The sequence below is a fragment of the Ascaphus truei genome, chromosome 8 (genome assembly GCF_040206685.1).
Source record: "Ascaphus truei isolate aAscTru1 chromosome 8, aAscTru1.hap1, whole genome shotgun sequence".
Classification (NCBI taxonomy): Eukaryota; Metazoa; Chordata; class Amphibia; order Anura; family Ascaphidae; genus Ascaphus; species Ascaphus truei.
Window position 1 is genome coordinate 60,562,560 of NC_134490.1, and position 20,135 is coordinate 60,582,694.

The window sequence follows — 20,135 nt, forward strand, 5'->3', positions numbered from 1 at the left end:
CATTATGTCTCTAACTCCATTCATATATCTCCCTCTCTCCTTCCTTCTCCCCATCTCAGTTCACATGAGCTGCTGTCCTATCTGTGCCCTTTGGCTGCACTCCACAATACACCCTGCACTAAAACACACCCCTACACATCCTCCCCACACAGCCGCTTTCTTTCCATGCTTCTCCTCCTTGCTTCTGAGGATATATCTCTCCCAATCCCGGCCCCTGTGTCATTCCTACATTCTTAAAAACACACCCTGGGAATCCTTTCCCCATTATTGTATGTCTGAAGCACTTATCCCATGATGTATTATAATATTATGTCACAATGGATGGCGCTATATAAATAAAGACATACACACTCCGTTTAAAACCTAATGAAACGTAGAAAACTTACAAGGAAGAATGTTGGGGTATCTGTTCTTTTCTTTGTTTTCTTCTTTGTTCGCCACTTCAAGTGACCCTTGTATGTTACCAGGTTGTAATGACTTGAAAAGAAAATAATTCAGTCTTGATGAGTTTAATACAGTTACATGTATGCATTAAGCTTTTTAAAGTAAGAATACAACTTTGCATATATTTTGTAAACCTAAAAACCTTGATTACTTATTACATTATTATTTTGAGCAGTTGCAGGGTTTTTGTAAAATACAACGCTGTTGTTGATGCAGCCTAACCAATGAACAGCTGCCTGGGTCTGCAATGCCAAGGAGGAGTTTGCTAGTATCTTTCTGCAGTTTCTGGTTTATGAAATAAGACTGGGGACAGTCTTTCTTTATGCAACCATTTTTTTAAATGGTGTATCAATTATATAAGCAAGCTCCCATGATAGGTTTTGGGTTATTCATTCTCAACATTCTCTTATAGCAGCATTACTACTTTCCATTTTTGTTCTTATTTTTATATGTAAAGCATGTGACAATGTATAATTCTACATTGTTACCTAAGCTGCCAATCGTTTGGTGCTCCTGTTATAAATCTGTCAAAATCTTGATTGTTTGCCTAACATAATGGCTGCTTCAGTCAGTGTACCTCAGCAGCTACAATGTATCCTTATATTACTACGGTAACATTATCTATTGTTACAGTTCGCAGCTCAAACTGCTGGGAACATTTGTAACAAATAATCCCAAGCATTAAAGTGTTAAAAAGATCTTGCACTGATTGGGTGGTGGATTTAAAACACCTGCTATAGAAATCAAAGGATACTTTAATACTCATTAAAAATGGCATTAAGGGGAATAAAAACAACAACAAAAAAATCACAATGATCTAATACTACAGAACTAATTGTTTAAAAAATAATACATACAATTTCACGTTTTGCTGCTTTAATTTTGACATGCTGCTTTATATTGCTATGTATTTGGAAATCAAAAATGGTGACTACTGTATATACTGAACCTAGTTCTCTTTAGTGCAGTGGGAATTGAGCTTTAAAATGACAGGCTCTTTTTAAGCGACATAGCTCCTCAACTTCTCTACGGCTTCACAAATAGGAGGATGTTAAAAGTTGCCAGTTACAGTTGCAACCGATTTTTATGTTTCTACATTAAAAGTAGTCCTTACGACTATGCTTTTTTTTATAGGTGGGAAGCTAGGAATCTTTGGAACTGAGCCGCGTTGATTTCAGCTCTGGGGACCCCCTGCTTCCCTAGATACGTACCTTCGTATTGGGGCGCCGGTATCCCTCTTCAGTGTAAATGTGCCAGTTACGCGGGCGAATACGAAGCCGCAATGAATGATGTCACGGCTTCCTATTCGCCCGCATCACGTAGTACCTTTAAACCGACCACATTGTGAGCCCAGCCAGAGCTCCTACCGGCACCCCATACGGAGGTAAGTATCTTGGGAAGCAGGGGTTCCCGGAGCTGAAATCAATGCGGTTCGTTTTATTTTAAAACGGCCTTCTGTTTTTTTAGCCCCCATTTTTATTTACAAGGTGGAATCCTAAGATATTTACCGGTGAAGTTACACGGTTTAAATCCCCCTCAGGGGAAACAAAATGGCTGTCAAATCCTAGGCCAATAGGAAGCTGCAATATCATCGGTTGGGGCTTCCAATTGTATGGCCATTTAAATTCCTTTAAAAAACAAGGAAGTAATGCTGGTAACTTCCCTAGTAAGTATCTCTGTCACCGGGGTGTCTCCGGAGCTGAAAACCGTGTGGTTCAGCGCTGGAGCACCCACAGTTTCAATCTTGTAAAAAAAACCAAAAAAAAAACCAGTTAGGTTAGACTGCAACTTTAACAAGTATAAAGTATTAAACAAGATTGTTTCAGGAACAAACAAAAACATCTACATTAATTAAAATAAAATGCTAAATATGACATTAATTGTGTAAAATATATAAAATTGCAGAGCGTTCTGACCATTCCCATCGCATTTTGCCTGACCCAGGAAATCTACAGTTTGTTTTACAGCTGCACTCTTAATTATTACAGTATTTAAAAATAAAATGACTGAGCAAAGTTTACAGCAGCCTTGGAGGTATTCAGGAGCGGAACACATTTTGGGTCACTACACACTGGTACCGTTTCATTTCCTACCCTTTAAACACAATTGTTTCTATCCGGTCAAACAGATAGCGCCATTCACATGAAACATTTAATTCTGTTCCGTCCTGAGAGGCAGAAACATCACACTTACATTATACTCTTCTCGAAAGAGTTTGCCATCATCGGCTGATCTTATCCGGACCTCCTCTTCCAAGTTCTCCACTGGAATAGGGAAATACTTCTTGGAGACAGTGGGCGAACTGCTGAGCAGCATTACTCTTTGCTGTTCTATCAGAGGGCACAAACAGAATCCAAGGTAAAACAAATACAAAAGTGACTGCATTTGGCTCATTTTTGTTCACGCTCTAGTGAGCTAAATCTCTTATCCTACACACAATGGTGCTGATGTGTCACAGGCCAGGGGTGCTCAACTACAGTCCTCAAGACACCCCATTAGGCCAGGTATGTGGGACATCCCTGCTTCAGCACAGGTGGCTTAATCAGTGGCTCAGTCTATGACTGAGCCACTGATTAAGCCACCTGTGCTGAAGCAGGGATATCCTGAAAACCTGGTCAGTTGGGGTGGTCTTGAGGACTGTAGTTGAGCACTCGTGTCATAGGCTGTGGGACCTTTTCATGGATAAACCAGTGTTCTCTGTAGTGCAGATAAAAGGAGAGATCTGTGGGATTTTTAAAGCTCTGTATTCTGTGAGGGTGCCAAAGACACAAAGGAATGAGAGAAGCCATAGAGAGCATGAAACTGGACACAGTGTTTATATACAATAGCAGTCATTTATCAAACGGAAGGGATACATTACAAGTAGAGATGGACAAATTATTCGTAAAACTCAAATTTGCTGCAAATATGGTAATTCACAAGTACGAATATTAGAGGACAAAAAACAACCAAACAAACACGTTGATACACCCAACTTAAAAATCCAGGAGAATATACAGTATGCCATTCCGCCGGTGAGCACCCTGAAATATGGGTTTTGGAGGAGACAGATGAAGACAGAGTAAGGGGTCACCGGCAGAAATTACACACATTCACACTTAAAACATTTTTAAACTTTGCAATATTTGTTGACGGTGCAAATATTAAGGAAAATATTTGCGGGCCGAATTTTGATACGTTTGCCCAACTGATTATGGGTGACGCACCCAACAGCATGGCACAGTTCCCACCATCATGCACCAAATTGGAATTATATACATTTTAGCGCACACAGAAAACGGTGGTATGTTATAATGTTGTCCCAAGCAGCTCCAATGATCAGGCAAAAAAAAAGTCTAGAATAATGTACAGAAAAAAAAGCTTAGTATAACCCTGTCTCAAACTCATCTAAGAACCAGATTTCCAGAAACACAACAAGCACTGCCCAGGGCTAGCATTGCATGCTGGGAGTTGGTCTGTTACTGTTACAGTGTCATTTAAAGCATCAATCAACACTAAATATCCCCCCATTTTTTTTCTTATTATTTTTACATTTAAAGCACGTGACAAAGTATAATTCTACATTCTTACCTTAACTGACAAACGTTTGGTACTGCCGTTATATATCTGTCAAAATCCTGATTGTGTGCCTAATGAAATGGCCGCCTTCTGACTTTGTGCCGTTGTCTGAAATACTGCAGCTGATATGTAACATTATAATGCTACGGGTAACATTATTGTTACAACTTTCAGAGAAATAGACAGTCTGCTGTTTGGAACCCAGCAACAGATCTGTTTGTGATGCTTTGTTACCAAATTGCAGAGCCCAAAAAGGTGTCTGTCAGAGCTTGTTTCAAGAGAGATATGAATTTCTAAATGGATGCTGTAGCAACAAAAAGGATAAATCAGCACATTAAAAAAATAGCACTAGGAGTTAAAAAATAAATAAAAATGCAGGCAGTACTAATACTACCGAACTGATTTATTTTAAAAACAAACAACCCCCCCCCCCAAAAAAACCCCCAGGATTTTTCACGTTTTGCTGCTTTAATTAACAGGAAGTACCTGCAGTCATTGCACTGTACTCTCTATGCATTTCAAAAAGATTGGTGTAAGAACAGCTGAAACCATTACATCCTACAGATTACAGCACAGATGTAATTATCACACACTGCTGAGTGTTCATTCCGTCCCACTGGAAGTGACATAATTAGCAGAATAGGAGACACCCCCATACAGCCATTTGTATGTTAACAATTCCAAGGCACGGCGGATTTGTTTTTTCAATTATCATTTCACTTCTACTTAATTTCTGCTGAAATGTTGTAACCTCTTAATAAGTGTGCTATATTCATCTTTAATCATGCATCCTTTTCATGCCCGTATATGTGATTACAAACAGGCTCATTTCAACAACTGTTCTAGCAATATGCTCATCTTTTCTTTTTCCCCCATGTATAATTGATCCGCTATGTAGGATATGCTTCCTCAAACCATCGTTAAAATATTCATCTATTCTATTAGAATTGGTCAGACACTGGTCTTCATTTTCAGTTTGTAACTCCAGTCCTCAACACCCCCCCCTCCGCCCCAACAGGTCGGGTTTTCAGGATATCCCAATTTCAGCACAGGTGGCTCAATCAGAGGCTCAGTCAAAGACTAAGCCGCCTGTGCTGAAACAGGGACTGATTGAGCCACCTGTACTGGATGGTTATCCGGAAAACCCGAGCTGGGGGGAGGGCTTGAGGACTGGAGTAGAGCACCTCTGTGCTGTTAGCTTTTGGTTCTCCTAGCAGAGCTGCTGACAGTATGCTGTAGCGATTGAGCTGTACATGCCTTCATATTTCAAAAATTATATTTCACATCCTTAACAGTGTGAGCCCCACAAAACATGGGTGTTAAGAAACAGGCCCCCATGCTCAATGCGCAATACAGAGAGCCCGGCCAATGCAACGCTGGTTACATTTCTCATAATCGGACAGCTGCAGTTTGTGTCAGAACATCAGTTCCGTAACAAGAAAGCGCATTCTGACACAAGCAGCCACCTCAGAAACAGGAAGTATATTGTTCTCCTCTTTCCCATGTAACATCAATGTTAAACTTAGAATTTCCAGGAGAACATAAACCTCCGGGCTGTGTACCAAGTTCTAAAAACAGGAATCGTGCTGGCAAACAGACGTGAAGTCATATGGAAAATATTGCTTATTGTCAATGTTTTAAAGCAGCTAAACTACATTCGCCTTTTTCCCCCTCCTATTTTTATATGTAAAGCATGTGACAATGTATAATTCTACATTCTTACCTAAGCTGGCAATTGTTTGGTGCTCCTGTTATAAATCAGTAAAAATCCTGATTGTGTGCCTAACATCAGTTTCAATCAATCCTTCAGTCAGTGTAACCTGATATTACTAGGGTAACTGACTACTGTTACAGTTCGCAGCTCAAACTGCTGGGAACATTGGCAACAAATTATCCCAAACAGGAAAGTGTTGCAAATATCTTGCACTGCTAGGGAGGTGGGCAAAACCTGCTATAGAAATCAAAGAATGCTTTAAAACTCGTTAAAAATGGCATTAAGAGTTGATTTTTTTTTAAAAAGCCACTTATCTAATACCGCAGGACTTATTTAAAAAAAAAAACAAACATAAAAGATATCCTATGTTTTTCTGCTTTAAGGTGATATTCCGGTGTTCCCTGCTTCTATTTGGTGAGTGGTTGCATGAAGCATTAATGAGTTGTTAATTGATGTACATTATTAGATGCAATCATTTCTGCATCTCTTGGCACCATTTGTTTCTGCTCTTTCTGTGGCAGCACTAATCACCGGGTTTAAACTGACTTACAACAAAATGTCAAGATAAGCTTAAATTAGATCACATTTCAGACATTGGAGCTAGCTTATATAAAATAGTGTATGTAGGGAAGAGAACAATACATAGCCAGATTATTGTAAAATCATCTTATTACACATACCTTGTTCTTCCAAGATCCCATTAGGTATTTTCTTATCACTGGACGTCACATCTGCTTTCCGATGTTTCCTGGACCTTGATATGAACAGGGCACACAGTTTTAAGGATGATTTGAGCAGTTATATCTTCTTTCTAAGTGACTCATACTGTATCATCCCCACAAAAAAAGGAAGTCTAGTTCTCATCAATTCACACTGGTAACAAGTCTAGTTCCTTTTTTACATTAGCGTGAAGTGTTTGCCGTTTCCCAAAAACAAATGGTGATATTTTCCTTTGGAATCGTAGTGAGCAAGTCTGAACATGTTTTAAAGAGTTTGCGGAATGTAATCGTGTGGATATTCCCTGGCAGGAAACTATATGACAAGCTGAGACGGAATATGAGGCTCCAAGGTTCTGGATTCTTACACTCCGAGTTTTTTTGAAGTATAAACTTCGATTCCTATTCTTCTCATCCTCTATACCTCAGCTCCAATCTCCTGTAACCAGGGCCGCAAACAGCCTTCCTGGGGCCAAGGACTACAGTTTCCACTAGGCCCCCACCACACCCCACCCCCAGGGTCGGCAGCCTTGCACGACTCCCCTTCTATCTCTCCCACCCCCATCTCTCCCATCTCCCACTCTCCCCACTACCACTGTCGGCGGCCTTGTGATACCCTCTTCTATCGCTCTCTCCCACATGCCCAACCCCTCTCTCACCCCTCTCTTCCTCACCCCCCTCTCCCACACCCATCTCACATACACATAATACTTCCCTCCACATCACACACATCCCCCCTGCACATCCCAACCCCTTCCCTGCACATTCGACACCCCCCTGCACATCACACACATATCCCCCCCCCCCTGCACATCCCATCACACCTCCCCTGCACATCAAACATAATACTCCCCCCCCCCCTCCCCTGCACATCACACACACGCGCACCTTTGGTGCCACGCAGTCCAGCAGCCAAGCGAACGGAGCAGGGGCGTGGTGTACACAGGAGGCAGCAACAGCAGTGGAGAGAGGCCTGCTGCAGAGGGGGTGGGGGGGAAGGGGAAGCTGGGGCACGGCAACCGGACGTGGAGCTGGCGGTCCCGGGGCATCTGGGGCCGGGACAGAGGTCAGGCCCAACTGCCAGCACCAGCCGGCCTGCAGCCTCCGGGCCCGGGACAATTGTCCCAGCTCGCCCCCACCTGTCGGCGGCCCTGCCTGTAACGTACCTATGCTGTGGTTACATTATGTACCTTTCAGCTCACCTAGCACTTTAAATCCTGAAACCTCTCTCAATTATTCATATCTCTGGAACTGGAATCAGTGGGCCAGATCCACAAAGGGTGCGAAGCTTTAACACGCCTTTACTCCCATTCCAATGAATGCCAACGCTTAGCACCCTTTTGTGGTTCTGGGACTGTGTTTGCAAAGCTTCCACTCTCGTCTTCAGTAAAAGCTACATTTGTAATCTTTTCACAGCTACAGCGCTCTCTTACATCTTGATCTGAAACGTGATGCTAATGCACCTGGCAGCAAAGGGGTGAAAGAGGCATAGCACAGAAACATTAGTGACTACACCTCCCTTTCCCCAAATGACCCCCTCTTCTATTCCTTACCATGAACTCAGATGGCCTGGGACATCCTTCCTCTGCCGCCATCTAGCCGCTGGGATATTTAGCCGCCAAGGTAACCAGCTAACCTTACCCTAAAAGCCCGGAACCTTAACTCCTTACTAACCCTGTAATTCGAGCAATTACCCTTAAAAGCTAAACTTAACCCTTTGCCCTAAAACTCTAACCTTAACCCCTTGCTAACCCTGTAAATCGGAGCCCATATCCTATAAAGCTAAACCTGAACCCCTTAACCTAAAACACCTAAATCGAACCCCTAACCCCCTAACCTTACACTAAACCCCCTAATGTTAACCCCTAATGCTAATTACTTACCTTAGCGGCGAAACGCCCGGCGGCTGCAGAGTGGCAGAGTGACTGCCTATCCTCGGCAGAGCGGCTGTATAGCGGCAGAACGGCTGTGTAGCGGCAGAGCAGCTGCGTAGGAGCAGAGTAGGCTGCATAGCTGTGTAGTGGTAGAGTGGCTGTGTGGTGGCAGTGGCAGTGTGGTGGCACCATAGTGGTAGAGTGGCGGAAGAGTGGCATGCTTAGTGGCAGAGTGGCATGCGTAGTGGTTGCGGCAAAATTCCGATTCCGGCAAGGAGATGCCTGAGCCATTTACTGTATACTTATTCTGGTTGTTACTGTGTGATTCCAACTGTAATAGTTCTTATATCGGTAATGTACGTGTTGCTGACGGTATTTTAAAACAATTTTTTTTCATTAACTGCTGAGTACAGGAGGGCACCGGGTATACGGCGGGTTCCGTTCCAGGGGCCCGATGTATAGTGAAAATCGCCGGCATTTTCGCCGTTCTGGGCATGGGCGACCTGTGGTATGCGCGCGCAAACTACGGTATGCGTGCGCAAACTACGGTCTGTGCATGCGGGCCGGGCGCAACTGCCTGTTCTGCGCATGCATGACTTAGGATCCAACATGGCGGCCCCCTTCTCGGTGCCGCCGTATCGGCGGATCGCCGAGAAGCGGGGCCCTGCTGTACTGCAAATATGATATATAATAATATATAGTTTAACATATACAACCAAATTAATGACTGATAAGATATTAGATTTTTTTTCAATAGTCTTGATGAGACAGAGGCCCCAAAATGGGGTCGTAGGCTCCTTAAGGGCTGCGACGTCCTGATTGGCGTGAACTGGGGGGTCGGATAACCCCCCTTCCCCCACGGAGTGGGAAGGCTGCTTGTCCCCTCCCATCTAGGCGTGAGAGGGTATAAGGAGAGGGTCCCTGGGGGGAAGAGTCAGAGCTAACAGAAGTCCCACCCACCCATCCCCAATGTTTTGCTATTGTATTAAACTGTTGGAATGTTATATTAACATGATTTTGTATCACACAGGAGCAGTTTGTCTCCTCGTCACAGCGGAGCTGCCGCGCCAGCCAAGCTCAGGAGACGGAGAATGGGCGAGGACTTTAGGGTCCGCCTGTCAGCTGGAGCCCCTAGAACAGCGCGGCAGGCTGGAGGCGCCGGCTGTAGGGCCAGGCCGGCCGATGCCCAATCAACGCTGGTAAAAGGCTGGGTGCCAGCTTTAGGGCTGGGCCTAAGCTGACCCTAGGGCGGGAGGGGGAGGGAAGCAGCCCAACATCGGCTGAATGAGGATCTCCCCCTCCCATTTTACAGTGCTTTTGGGCGGGGGGAGGGAGCGGGCCAATTGCTGGCTGTCTGGGCAAGGATCTCCCCCCCATGCACATGATACGGGCGGGGGGAGGGAGCGGGCCAATTGCTGGCTGTCTGGGCAAGGATCTCCCCCCCATTTCGCATGGATCCTGCGGGCTGGCGGGCAGGCTGGTTGATTTTAACAGCGGGTGTTAAAATAAAGCTGTGACCTTTTCTTCCAACTTTGTGTGGTGTGACATTATTTGGTTTAGCGTTACAAAGGAGGGGCGGCGCTTAAAGCCTTTAATACATTGAAAGCAACATCACCCACACTTTACTGCAGCCTACAGACCTGCTGTGCATCACTGGGACTACCGGCATTCATCAATTTCACCCAGAGTCCACCATAGTTTTACCTTAAAAGATATCCAGCCAGAAGGATAAGAAAGAAGCACACGAGAAGAGGAACCAGCACGGACGTTACCAATGAGCTTGTGTTACTGGGTGCTGGAGAATCTGAAAAACAGAATACAACAAAACAAAAAAATATGAAATAATTCTGTGTATTTGTTTAGCAATTAAAAATACCACTGGTAGGAGATTTGGCACATATCTGGTGGTATTGCCCAGTAAGGGCTGGGACCCGCTGCGCCCGGTGGCGCGGGCGGCTGCACGGGCTTTCCCCACCAGCAGGGGAATCCTCCTGAGCCGGTCCCCCCTGGCTGCACAGCTCACTACACGCTGTGACGCGTCAGCCGCTAGGTGATACAAGAGAATTGTAATCCCTAGCTTCGACGCGTCACGTGGTGTGGCTGTGAGCCAATGAGCAGGGGAGGCTTCGGGAGGAGGAGAGGCTTCGGGGAGCGGGGAGGAGTGTGGAGGGCCTGCCTCTGTCTGTGTGTGTGTATGAGTGCCTGCGTGCCTGCCTGCGTGTGTGTGTGTGTGTGTGAGAGAGTGCCTGCGTGTGTGTATGAGTGTGTGTGTGTGTTGTTTGTGATTACTACTCCAGCCCGAGCCCGTGGAGGGAGGGAGGGGGGGGGGGGGAGAGTAGCGGGTCCCTCCGCTCAAGCCACGACCCCCTCCCGCTCAAGCCTCCCCCTCCCGTCCACCTCCCGCTCCGGCTCCCTACAGACCGCATATCGCGGTCTGTGTATGTCAGCGCTCAGCCTGTCTGCAGTGCGGGAGCGCTGACGGAGGGAGCGGGGCCTTAGCCTAATGCAGACGTACTGGAGGACAGTTTTGAAACTAATAAAAGATGTGACTGAAAAATCCTGCTAGACCAATTCTGATTATTCTGGCTAAACCTATGGAAGGAAGATGTGAGTTAGACACAAGGATTGATCCTGCATATTCTAACAGCGGCTAGATGAGCTGTAGCAGCGGCGTGGAGAAAGACACTACCGCACCTCCGGAGGAGAGGTTATTAGAAGGGTCAATGACGTTCAATTATTGGAGAAACTTGCCTCATTTCTGAATCACAGCACTAGGAGATATGATAAGGTCTGGGAGCCCTGGGATGGATATGGGACTGCTGAACGTAAAATATGGTGTTTACCAAATGGTGTATGATATGTAATGTGACTGTTGTTGTTTGTAAGAAATTTGATACAAAATGGTTGTTTTCCCACCACTTGTGGGTGCATTTGCATGTCAGACAGGTCTGCAAAGCTGTCTTTCCCCATTATTGCTTAGCAAACACTGCTTCCACTGCAGCAAGGGATTCTGGGTAATAAACATGCAAATGAGCACAATGTGTCACGCTTTACTTTTTATCCATTTTAATATGGACCCCTATAAGCTTATCCCTGCCGTATTGCACAGCTTTTCAGCACAGGCTGGGTTAAAGAAGTACCTAGCCAGTAAAACTACTTACAGACAGTTGTGTATTTTTCTCAATTACATGCACTTTTTAAAGCATTTTCCTAGCTCCAAGGGCCCTTTGCTACAGATAATATAGAACATGGGGGATTGCTGCTTTAAAATCGCAGTCCAAGCTGCCGTTTAAATTTTATTTCCCCTCTTTAATATGTGCATCAATACAATCCACACAATGATAAGTAATTAGCTAAGTTGCCAATCCATCCGTTCTCCTGTGATCGATCGGCAAAGATTCGGCTCGGGGGTTCACTAAATGGCTGTCAGTGCAGCAGAAGAGGACCAGAGATGCAAAGTTCTGTGGGGAGGATCATGTGACCAGGCAGTCACTAGATACAATTGGTGCACTGCTAGAGAGAGAGCAGGGCTCAAAAAGGGGTGTGCCAGAGCCTGTTTCAGAAGAGGAAGCGGATGTGACTTTGTAAATGGTTGCTATAGAAACAAAAAATGCTTGTTACATTATAATACATTAAAAATGTCATTCATAGCCGTTTTCTGATTTTTTTTTAAATGCTACAAGTATTTTCTTATAGTACAGAACTGATTTATTAAAAAACACACATGTAGCATATTGCTTGGTCTGCAGCTTTAAAGATCACTCCAACACTTAAATGGCTGAATAATAATGTGCATTAAAAGGAATAAAGTTATATTTGTGCTACAGGGGACAGTGCCACCCCAGATCAAAGTGAACTAATGGCAGTGGCATGTTTTACAGGTTAAATCTAGGTGATCCGCACCTTTAATAAAATTCAGACTAATATAAGTACTTTATGTTTAAAATGAGGTTATAAATGTTTAATGTTTTCATGGAAATCAAAGAAAAAGATCAACATGAATAAGCATGACTTTAGCAGACATGAAGGGAAAACGACACATTTTCCCCAGGATAGAAATAACTATACCTGTTCATTAGGGACGATTAAATATTAGTAAGGAAGCTTATTACACTGCTAAATTGCTCATTTTTTGGGGTTGGGGAGCGCGGGGGGTGAGGGGCAGATCTCAAGTGGGGTTGTAACAGCTGTCATGTGCAACCCTGATGCAATTTTCATTATATGTGACAAAATGACATCTCTCTATTGGACACGGTTCTGATTCTGGACATACCGTTTTTACAGAACCGTAATCTGTAAGTGGAGTAAAGTAAAGTGAGGCTATTTGTGTCATTTTGTATTGCATCTAATTATAAAACAGATCCGTAGAAGTAAGTAGGACAAAGTAATGTCCCTACTACTACTGAAAATGTGTTCCATAAATAGGCAGCACCAAAATGTCACTTCCTGACTATACAGTATAACTGCAGTTGTTTAAAAATACCCTGAATAGAACAATTAAAAACATTACTGTTTTGTTTCGTAGCATAAATCATTCAAATGGCTCGAAATGTTCTAGATCAGGGGTGGCCAACTCCAAACTTCAAGGGCCACCACCAGGTCAGGCTTTTAGGATATGCCTGCTTCAGCACAGGATATCTCTAAAGCAGGGATATCGTGAAAACCTGACCTGTTGGTGGCCCTTGAGGAATGAAGTTGGCCACTCCTGTTCTATATTGATCTTTCTTCATTGACTGTTGTGTAGTTTTGTTGCATTTTATCCATATTAACATAACACGTAGGACGTTGAGCCCAAAACCAGAACTTGATGGCCCCAGAATGAGTGATGTGTAAAACTCTGCAAATTGGAGTTGCAACATTTTTCATGTTTTGTCCTTCAATTTCTTGTCGGTTTTTCGCCGACGCCCACAATGCTTTAGATATGGCGGAATTTGTCTTTTGTGCAGCATTCCCACCCGCTTCCTGTGACATTTCACATGAAAATACTGTCATAAGAGTGGGTACGTTTTGCTTCTGAGTTGGGTGTGTGCTGGTGTGAGCAGAACCAGGAGGCTGTATAAGAGAGAGAGATATAGGGCTACATTCTATATACTCATTGAAGTCCATAAGTCTGAAAATGTCCTGCACGGCCGCTACTGATTATATAGAATTTTCCTACATAGACTGTTCAATATTAGTACTGTAAGCGGTTTTGTTAAGCAGAAAAACGTGAAAAATCAAATATATATATATATATATTTATTTTTTTTAAATAAATCAGTCCTGTAGTTTTAGATAATACTGTCTGCATTTTTTTTTTAAACTCCTAATGCTATTTTTATGTACTGATCATCCTTTGGTTGCTACAGCAACAATTTAGAAAGTCTTATCCATTTCCTCTTTTGAAACTCTGACACGCACCTTTTTTGAGCTCAGCCTTTTTGCAACAAAGTATCACAAACAGATTTGTTGCATGTTCCAAACAGCAGAATGTCTAGTACTCTGAAAGCTGTAACAATAATGTGTTACACTTAGTAATATAATATTACATATCAGCTGCAGCATTTCACAGCTTGCAGCACAAGGTCTGAAGGCGGTCATTATGCAGGCACACAATCAGTATTTTTACAGATGTATAACAGGAGCACCAAACGATTCCCAGCTTAGGTAACAATGTAGAATTATACATTGCCACGTGCTTTACATTTAAAAATAAGGGGGGGAAAGGAGGAGGGGTGGGGCGGAAAGGAGGAGGGGTGGGGGGGGGGAGTAGTATTGCAGCTTGTGAGTGAGTGTTAGATAGTGAGTGACAGTGAGAGAGTGAGTGCAAGTGTGAGAGAAAATAAAAAATATATTAAAACAAAGTTGTATAGAAGTTAGTTATTAGTTATGGTTCTAGTTATAGTTAGTTAAGTCAGTGACTTAGTTAAGTTACTTCATTTACTTATTTTTTGTTATTTACCATTTTGGTTCATTAAGTTTTATAGTTGTACAATGTTTTAGTTTTTAGAAGCTAATACAGTTGATTTATTTATTTGACTCATTTTTAGTATTTTATCTTCGGAGTTACAATGGAGGAGCGGTGGGACTTCGCAGTGGAATTGCTCACCGGAGTATAGGAAGGACACAGACACCCCAGCTCTACCTGAAGAAGGCTCAGGGCGACCTTCCTGCGTCCCAAGGCGACTTATTCCCTTACATTTGTGAGTGCAATGTGTGAGTTTTAGTCTTTTTGTATTGTAGTAAAAAGTCCTCTTTCCTTGCTTTTCAAGCTTTATTAGAGGACACTTTCCTATACGGAGGATCAGCTGTCATCCATCTGAAAAACAGGCTCCAGCCTACATTTATCGTGGTCCTGAGATTTTTTTTGCGCCTAAACATCCGGTTTGGATATGGTTAACTCCAACCTGGAGAAAATCCGAGTTAACAATAGTTACTGATGCATGAATGAATTTGGAATTTAGCAAACAGACCCAGAAGTGTCCACTTCTTAGCTTCCAAACTCTAATTATATGGATCTCAGCCTGCTGCATGAGTTCAGCCTGTTTTTAGAACGGTGTTCAGGGAATAGAAATGCATTGGAAGGAAAAACCTAGTTGCCATGGTGACACAGAAAAATGTGGGCGCAACCAGAGGCTGAATGTAAAGTTATTTTTGTGCCCTTCCCCTTTCCATTGATGCTGCAGGATCTCTTAGCAGCAGTACTGTAAATAAAGTGCAATATTATTAACATTGTTATGCTGAACACGGTTACCGCAGACCAGTTTGTCACGGACGAGTGATGGGAAATTCCACAATTAAAACTATACCACTTTTATGCGGTAAAATCACGGGTGCTCAACTCCAGTCGTCAAGACGACCCCCCAACGGGTAAGGTTGTGCAGTATTATATCTCATTTTTTTCCTGGACAGAGTGTCCAAATAGAGGGCTGTCCGGTTCAATACTGGACACCTGGTAACCCTATAAGTGCCTATGGGCGGCAAAATTCTAAATCCGCCACTGACAATACTACAGGAAATGCTTTTCTTTTGTCACTTCATGGAGCTTGTAAAATGATGAGCAGAATGTGTTACTGTTACACTTATGTACAGTATGAATGATAAAAACTGTTTTTAAATGCATTGAAACTTACAAACATTTACAACAATATTTAGGCCCATATTGACCAAGCAGTCTTCTGCCATAAAATACCTCCCGAAGCTGCAAAACACCTTGCAACCCATCGGCTTGAACGAGCTGTATGTAAGGTATCCTCCAGCACAGGAATGCGTATGGCAATATACAGCCAGGTAAATACGTCCAGATCACATAAAAAAAAGTGCTAGGCTTTAGCACTTCTCAGCTCCCATACATATGAATGCTAACGCTTAGCACCATTTTGTAGACCTGGCCGTAATGTCTTGCGTCTACAAAAAACCTGGCTCTTATTTACTGTCATTTTTGGGGGGGTGGGGGTGGGGGAAAGGAGCTCAATCTTTTAAATCAATCAACACATAAGCCAATGAGAGACACCTGATTCTACCTTGTTTGTGGTCACCGTTTACTGATATTAAATTACATTAAATCTATCTGATTTCATTTTCAAGCTGGCGAGTAGGTAATTAATACTGCACTAATAATTGGGGGGGAAAATCAGTTAATTGGAATGGATTCTGTAATTTTATTATGGTTTGTGAAAGATAAGTAACAAACTGTTTTAATAAAAAAAAAAGGAATATATATTTAACAGTAACTAGAAATACCTTGTAGCTGCTCCCATAATAAGTGGAATAAGGATTCGTAAAACAATTGATGAATCTAGAGTTTTATTCTTCTCAATAGTACAGCTGAACCCCATTATAACACGATGCTCGGAGGCCACGGAATGAGACCGCGTTATAACCGCGATCGCATTAACAAAAAAAATGGCCACTGCGATCAGGGGTTCCGTGTCCGCCGGAGGGGGAGAGCTGGGATAACTCTCCCAGCTCTCCCTGAACCCGGAATCACAGCGGCAGCCTCACGCAGGACACCCGTAGCAGCAGCTGATCTGTGTGCTGTGCAGGAGAAGCTGGGGAGTCTGCGAGAGGGGGGGAGCGGTGGGAGGATCTCACAGAGTCAGGAGAAGCCGGGATGTCAGCTGTCTGTGTGAGTCCACCGGCCAGGAACCAGATCCATTCTCTCCTCCCCCCAGCGGAGATATAGGGAGGGAGGGAGGGAGGGGTGTGTGTATCTCAGTTATTATTACCTATATAAGAATTCTATTCTATTCTATTATATATATATATATATATATATATATATATATATATATATATAATCATATAAGATGAATACTATAAAAAAAACATATAGTTTCATATTTGTGTGGAAAATACTGATAATTGTATAAACATTCTGCATAATATATAACTTGACATACAAAGAAATTCATTTAATAGAATCATCTATTGTATAATGGCATTATAGGGTAATACAATGAAAAAACAGAATATATCAATCATTTTAGCTTATGCAGGCAATATTAGAATAGATAGATAATATTAGATGATATAGGCAATAATATATATATTATATATATAATTTTTGAATGATATAGATAATTTTAGGTAATCTTAGAATATATTGATTATATTAAAATATACAGATCATACAAGATAAATATATCTAAATAAAATATAATTACATTAAATAAGCACTATTAGAATATGTGTATATAAATATATATGTACACGATGCATGTAATCATATCAGTGACAACTCCTCTATGCATGCCAAGCTGTTTAGCCCTCAGACTTCTGCCCTCACTTGCCCCACCTACACTGCCAGCAGGCTGTCAGAGCAGCATGACTGCTGGGAAATGTAGTCCCGAAAGCACAGAAAGGGGGTGGGGAAACTACAAATCCCAGCACTTCTAGTGGGGAAATACAGGGTCAGTTGTGCGCGTGTGTGTGTGTTCTATTGGTGAAGGTACCCGAGATGTGTTAATAAAGTTTGCCCCCCCAAAAAAGGGAGCCACACTCAGACCGCGTTAAAAGCGGATCCACATTGTAGCGGATTGCACTATAACGGAGTTGAGTTGTAATTACCCACTTAATACCCACGTACCAGCTTCACGTTGCATAGCCAGCAAACAACCCGGCACTGATGAGACCCAAAAGGTAGAAACAGCTGTCTGTGAGTAGGGTTACTGGCCATGCACTTCTTAAACCCAGGCTGTGCTGAAAAGCTAGGTAATACGGCAGGCATGTACTTATAGGATTCCATGTTAAAATGAATAAGAAGTTAAGAGTAACTCACTGTAACTGCTCATATGTATAATATTACCAAGAATCCCTGGCTGCAGTGGAAGCACTGTTCGCCAAGCGATAAATGGGAAAGACAGAATTGCAGACCTGTCTGGGACATGCAAATGTATCCACAAGTGGTATTTTTATTTGCTGTACACTGTATGGTAGAGGGATTCTCACTTTTTTTGACCCACCATAACGTTTTAAACTTTCAATAGAAAAGTGATTGACTGTCAATCAACCACCTGTGCTAACGTTCCATGTTCTAAATACTGGGTGGGAGGATATAAGCTACTATCTTATCATTTTAACTAACATAATGGTACACGGATTGCTCGATAATGCAGCTAAGAAGAAGAAGAAGTTTCGTATAGAATGTGTGGGAGGAAGATTGGTGCAGAGGCTGAACAAAATAAACAGATGTGCAAAGAAACAGATGCCATGTCAATTTAAGGATTAGCAACGCTACAGCAAGCTAAATACTGCAACATCCTGATCTCTCACCTGCCCCAATGTATCTCTATTATTGAAGGAGATTAAAGTCCCTTTCAGATCCATCTATGCCAAAAAGTTATCTACACATGTAGCGAGGCTTGCTGTACTCGCAGTGGCAGGACAGCGAGAGCAAGGATTATCATGGCTGGGGCCCCAACTCAGAAGCATGCACCTCCCCTCCCTGACCCAACAGCTCCAGAGATAATGCTGCTGCGACATCGCTAAGGTGGAGTGTTAACTGCAGATAAGGATGTCAAAAACCCTTTAACCTGGAGCATCTGTGTTGCATAATAGAAATGTAGATTGTCAAATTGCATTAATTTATTGGATAAGCTAAAATGTGGAACTCTGAATAATTACTTCCTCTGGTATATATTGTGCACCAACGTATGCAACATTGTTTCTGAATGTACTATGATCAGTGGTATTGTCTTAATTACCGACAGCTAATCATCTACAATTTAGATTTATGAACTTTGTCTAGTGAGTTGTTTAATTCACATAGGAACCCGATGAGCTAAAATTGATTGTGCAATCCACTTATTCTGTAAACTCTTTTGGGAAGGGTCTCCCGTTGCCTCATTTTGTCATTTACCTGCTGCACCTATCCCCATTGTCTGGCTTTTATCTGCCCTGTATTGTAATTTTGTAAAGCGCTGTGTGTAATGTTGGTGCTATATAAATAAAATGATACATGCATACATACAAGAATAAGACATGGCACAGAAAATGCATTGTTTTCCTATAAATATCCTAATCACAAATAGAATATTAACAGAACGGATGTGTATATATATATACATTAAACATAACACCTTTGTATAGTTACCGTAATCTCACTTTGACTTATTCAGTGAGTCTACTTGATTAGCATATTTATTCCAAGCCTTGTTTGATTTATTAAGATTTGTGGAGAGAGCCACAGTATTAAAAAGTTAAATTACAGATAAGTATAGTCTGGACTAAAACATTTTGTTTGCAGTATTCTCTTCAGAGCTGTGGGACCTGCATGGAACACTTTAGGAAACTAAACTGATTGGTGTTCAGGGTCTTGCACCACTTTCATGATTAAAGAATAGAGTTTTCCATGAAGCCATGGGTAAAAAAAGTCCTTAGATTTCATTAAAATGTGCACTGTAGAATAAAATGTAAAAACGCACCGTCCTTTTTAGGTCACCTATAGCAGGAGTGCTAAACTCCAGTCCCCAAGCCCCACCAACAGGTCAGGTTTTCAGGATATTCCAGCTTCAGCACAAGTGGCTCAATCGGTCCCTGAGTCTGCACTGGTGGCTCAATCAAAGGCTCAGTCTTTGACTGAGCCTCTGATTTAGTCACCTGTGCTGAAGCAGGGACATCCTGAAAGCTTGACCTGTTGGTGGCCCTTGAGGACTGGAGTTGAGCACACCTGATGTATAGGAATAAAGCACAACTAGGTTTATTACAATTGCAGCAAAGTACATTGAGAAAACAATTCTATGCCATATATACGGTAAGACCGTCGTCATTTTTCTAGCAACAAATGTATTCATTATTTTATTCAAACAATATTATGCACAACACATTGTGAAGCAAAATTGCCGTCATAAATAATGCCAAAATCGGCGATCAAGAAGGAAATAGTGGTAACGGGCAAAGTGATTGGTGAGGGTGTAGCCGTCGTTTGCTCTTTTCCCACTTGAATTCTTCCCCCTCCCAATTTCCTGTGCCGCCCAGATGTTGCTGATGTCATCGCAGTTTTTTGGCAGCACACACGCCCATGTTTGTACGTATTTGGTGTGGGAGAGGCAACGAGTCAAAAATCTTTTCAGTGTTGGTGATGGAATGGAATTCAGTACAATGCAGTGCAGTCCCCTGCTGAAGTGTTACAATAATTGGGCAGAGGTTGCTGGCAGAGATAGTATGGGGAGATACATATGCAAAATAGGCAGCTGTCAGCTGTCCATGTTTTGTTTTTTTATGTGTCTGTCTTTTTGGAACTTATTTTAAATTAGCATTTTTGTATTTAGTGCTAATGTAATGCTGTATCCATCAACAGAACTGAATAAGAAAAAGCAACATGGATGGCAAGCAGCCATAAGCCACCAC

General features: G+C 42.5%; 1 protein-coding gene across 6 annotated transcripts in view; it reads right to left on the bottom strand.

Annotated features, from left to right (window-relative positions):
* The window catches only part of PTPRE (protein tyrosine phosphatase receptor type E), a 126,064-nt gene that overhangs the window by 42,113 nt on the left and 63,816 nt on the right, over positions 1 to 20,135 (bottom strand). For 4 of the 6 annotated variants that reach the window (XM_075612244.1, XM_075612243.1, XM_075612242.1 and 1 more), the window contains 4 exons: positions 10,011 to 10,110; positions 6,397 to 6,470; positions 2,638 to 2,774; positions 387 to 477 (listed from right to left, as the gene is read on the bottom strand). In XM_075612244.1, the coding sequence (XP_075468359.1) occupies positions 387 to 477; positions 2,638 to 2,774; positions 6,397 to 6,470; positions 10,011 to 10,110 (402 nt within the window). Of the gene's footprint in view, positions 1 to 386; positions 478 to 2,637; positions 2,775 to 6,396; positions 6,471 to 7,320; positions 7,497 to 10,010; positions 10,111 to 18,059; positions 18,166 to 20,135 lie in introns of those variants that run through there. The other 2 variants (XM_075612247.1, XM_075612246.1) reach the window with 2 other exon arrangements.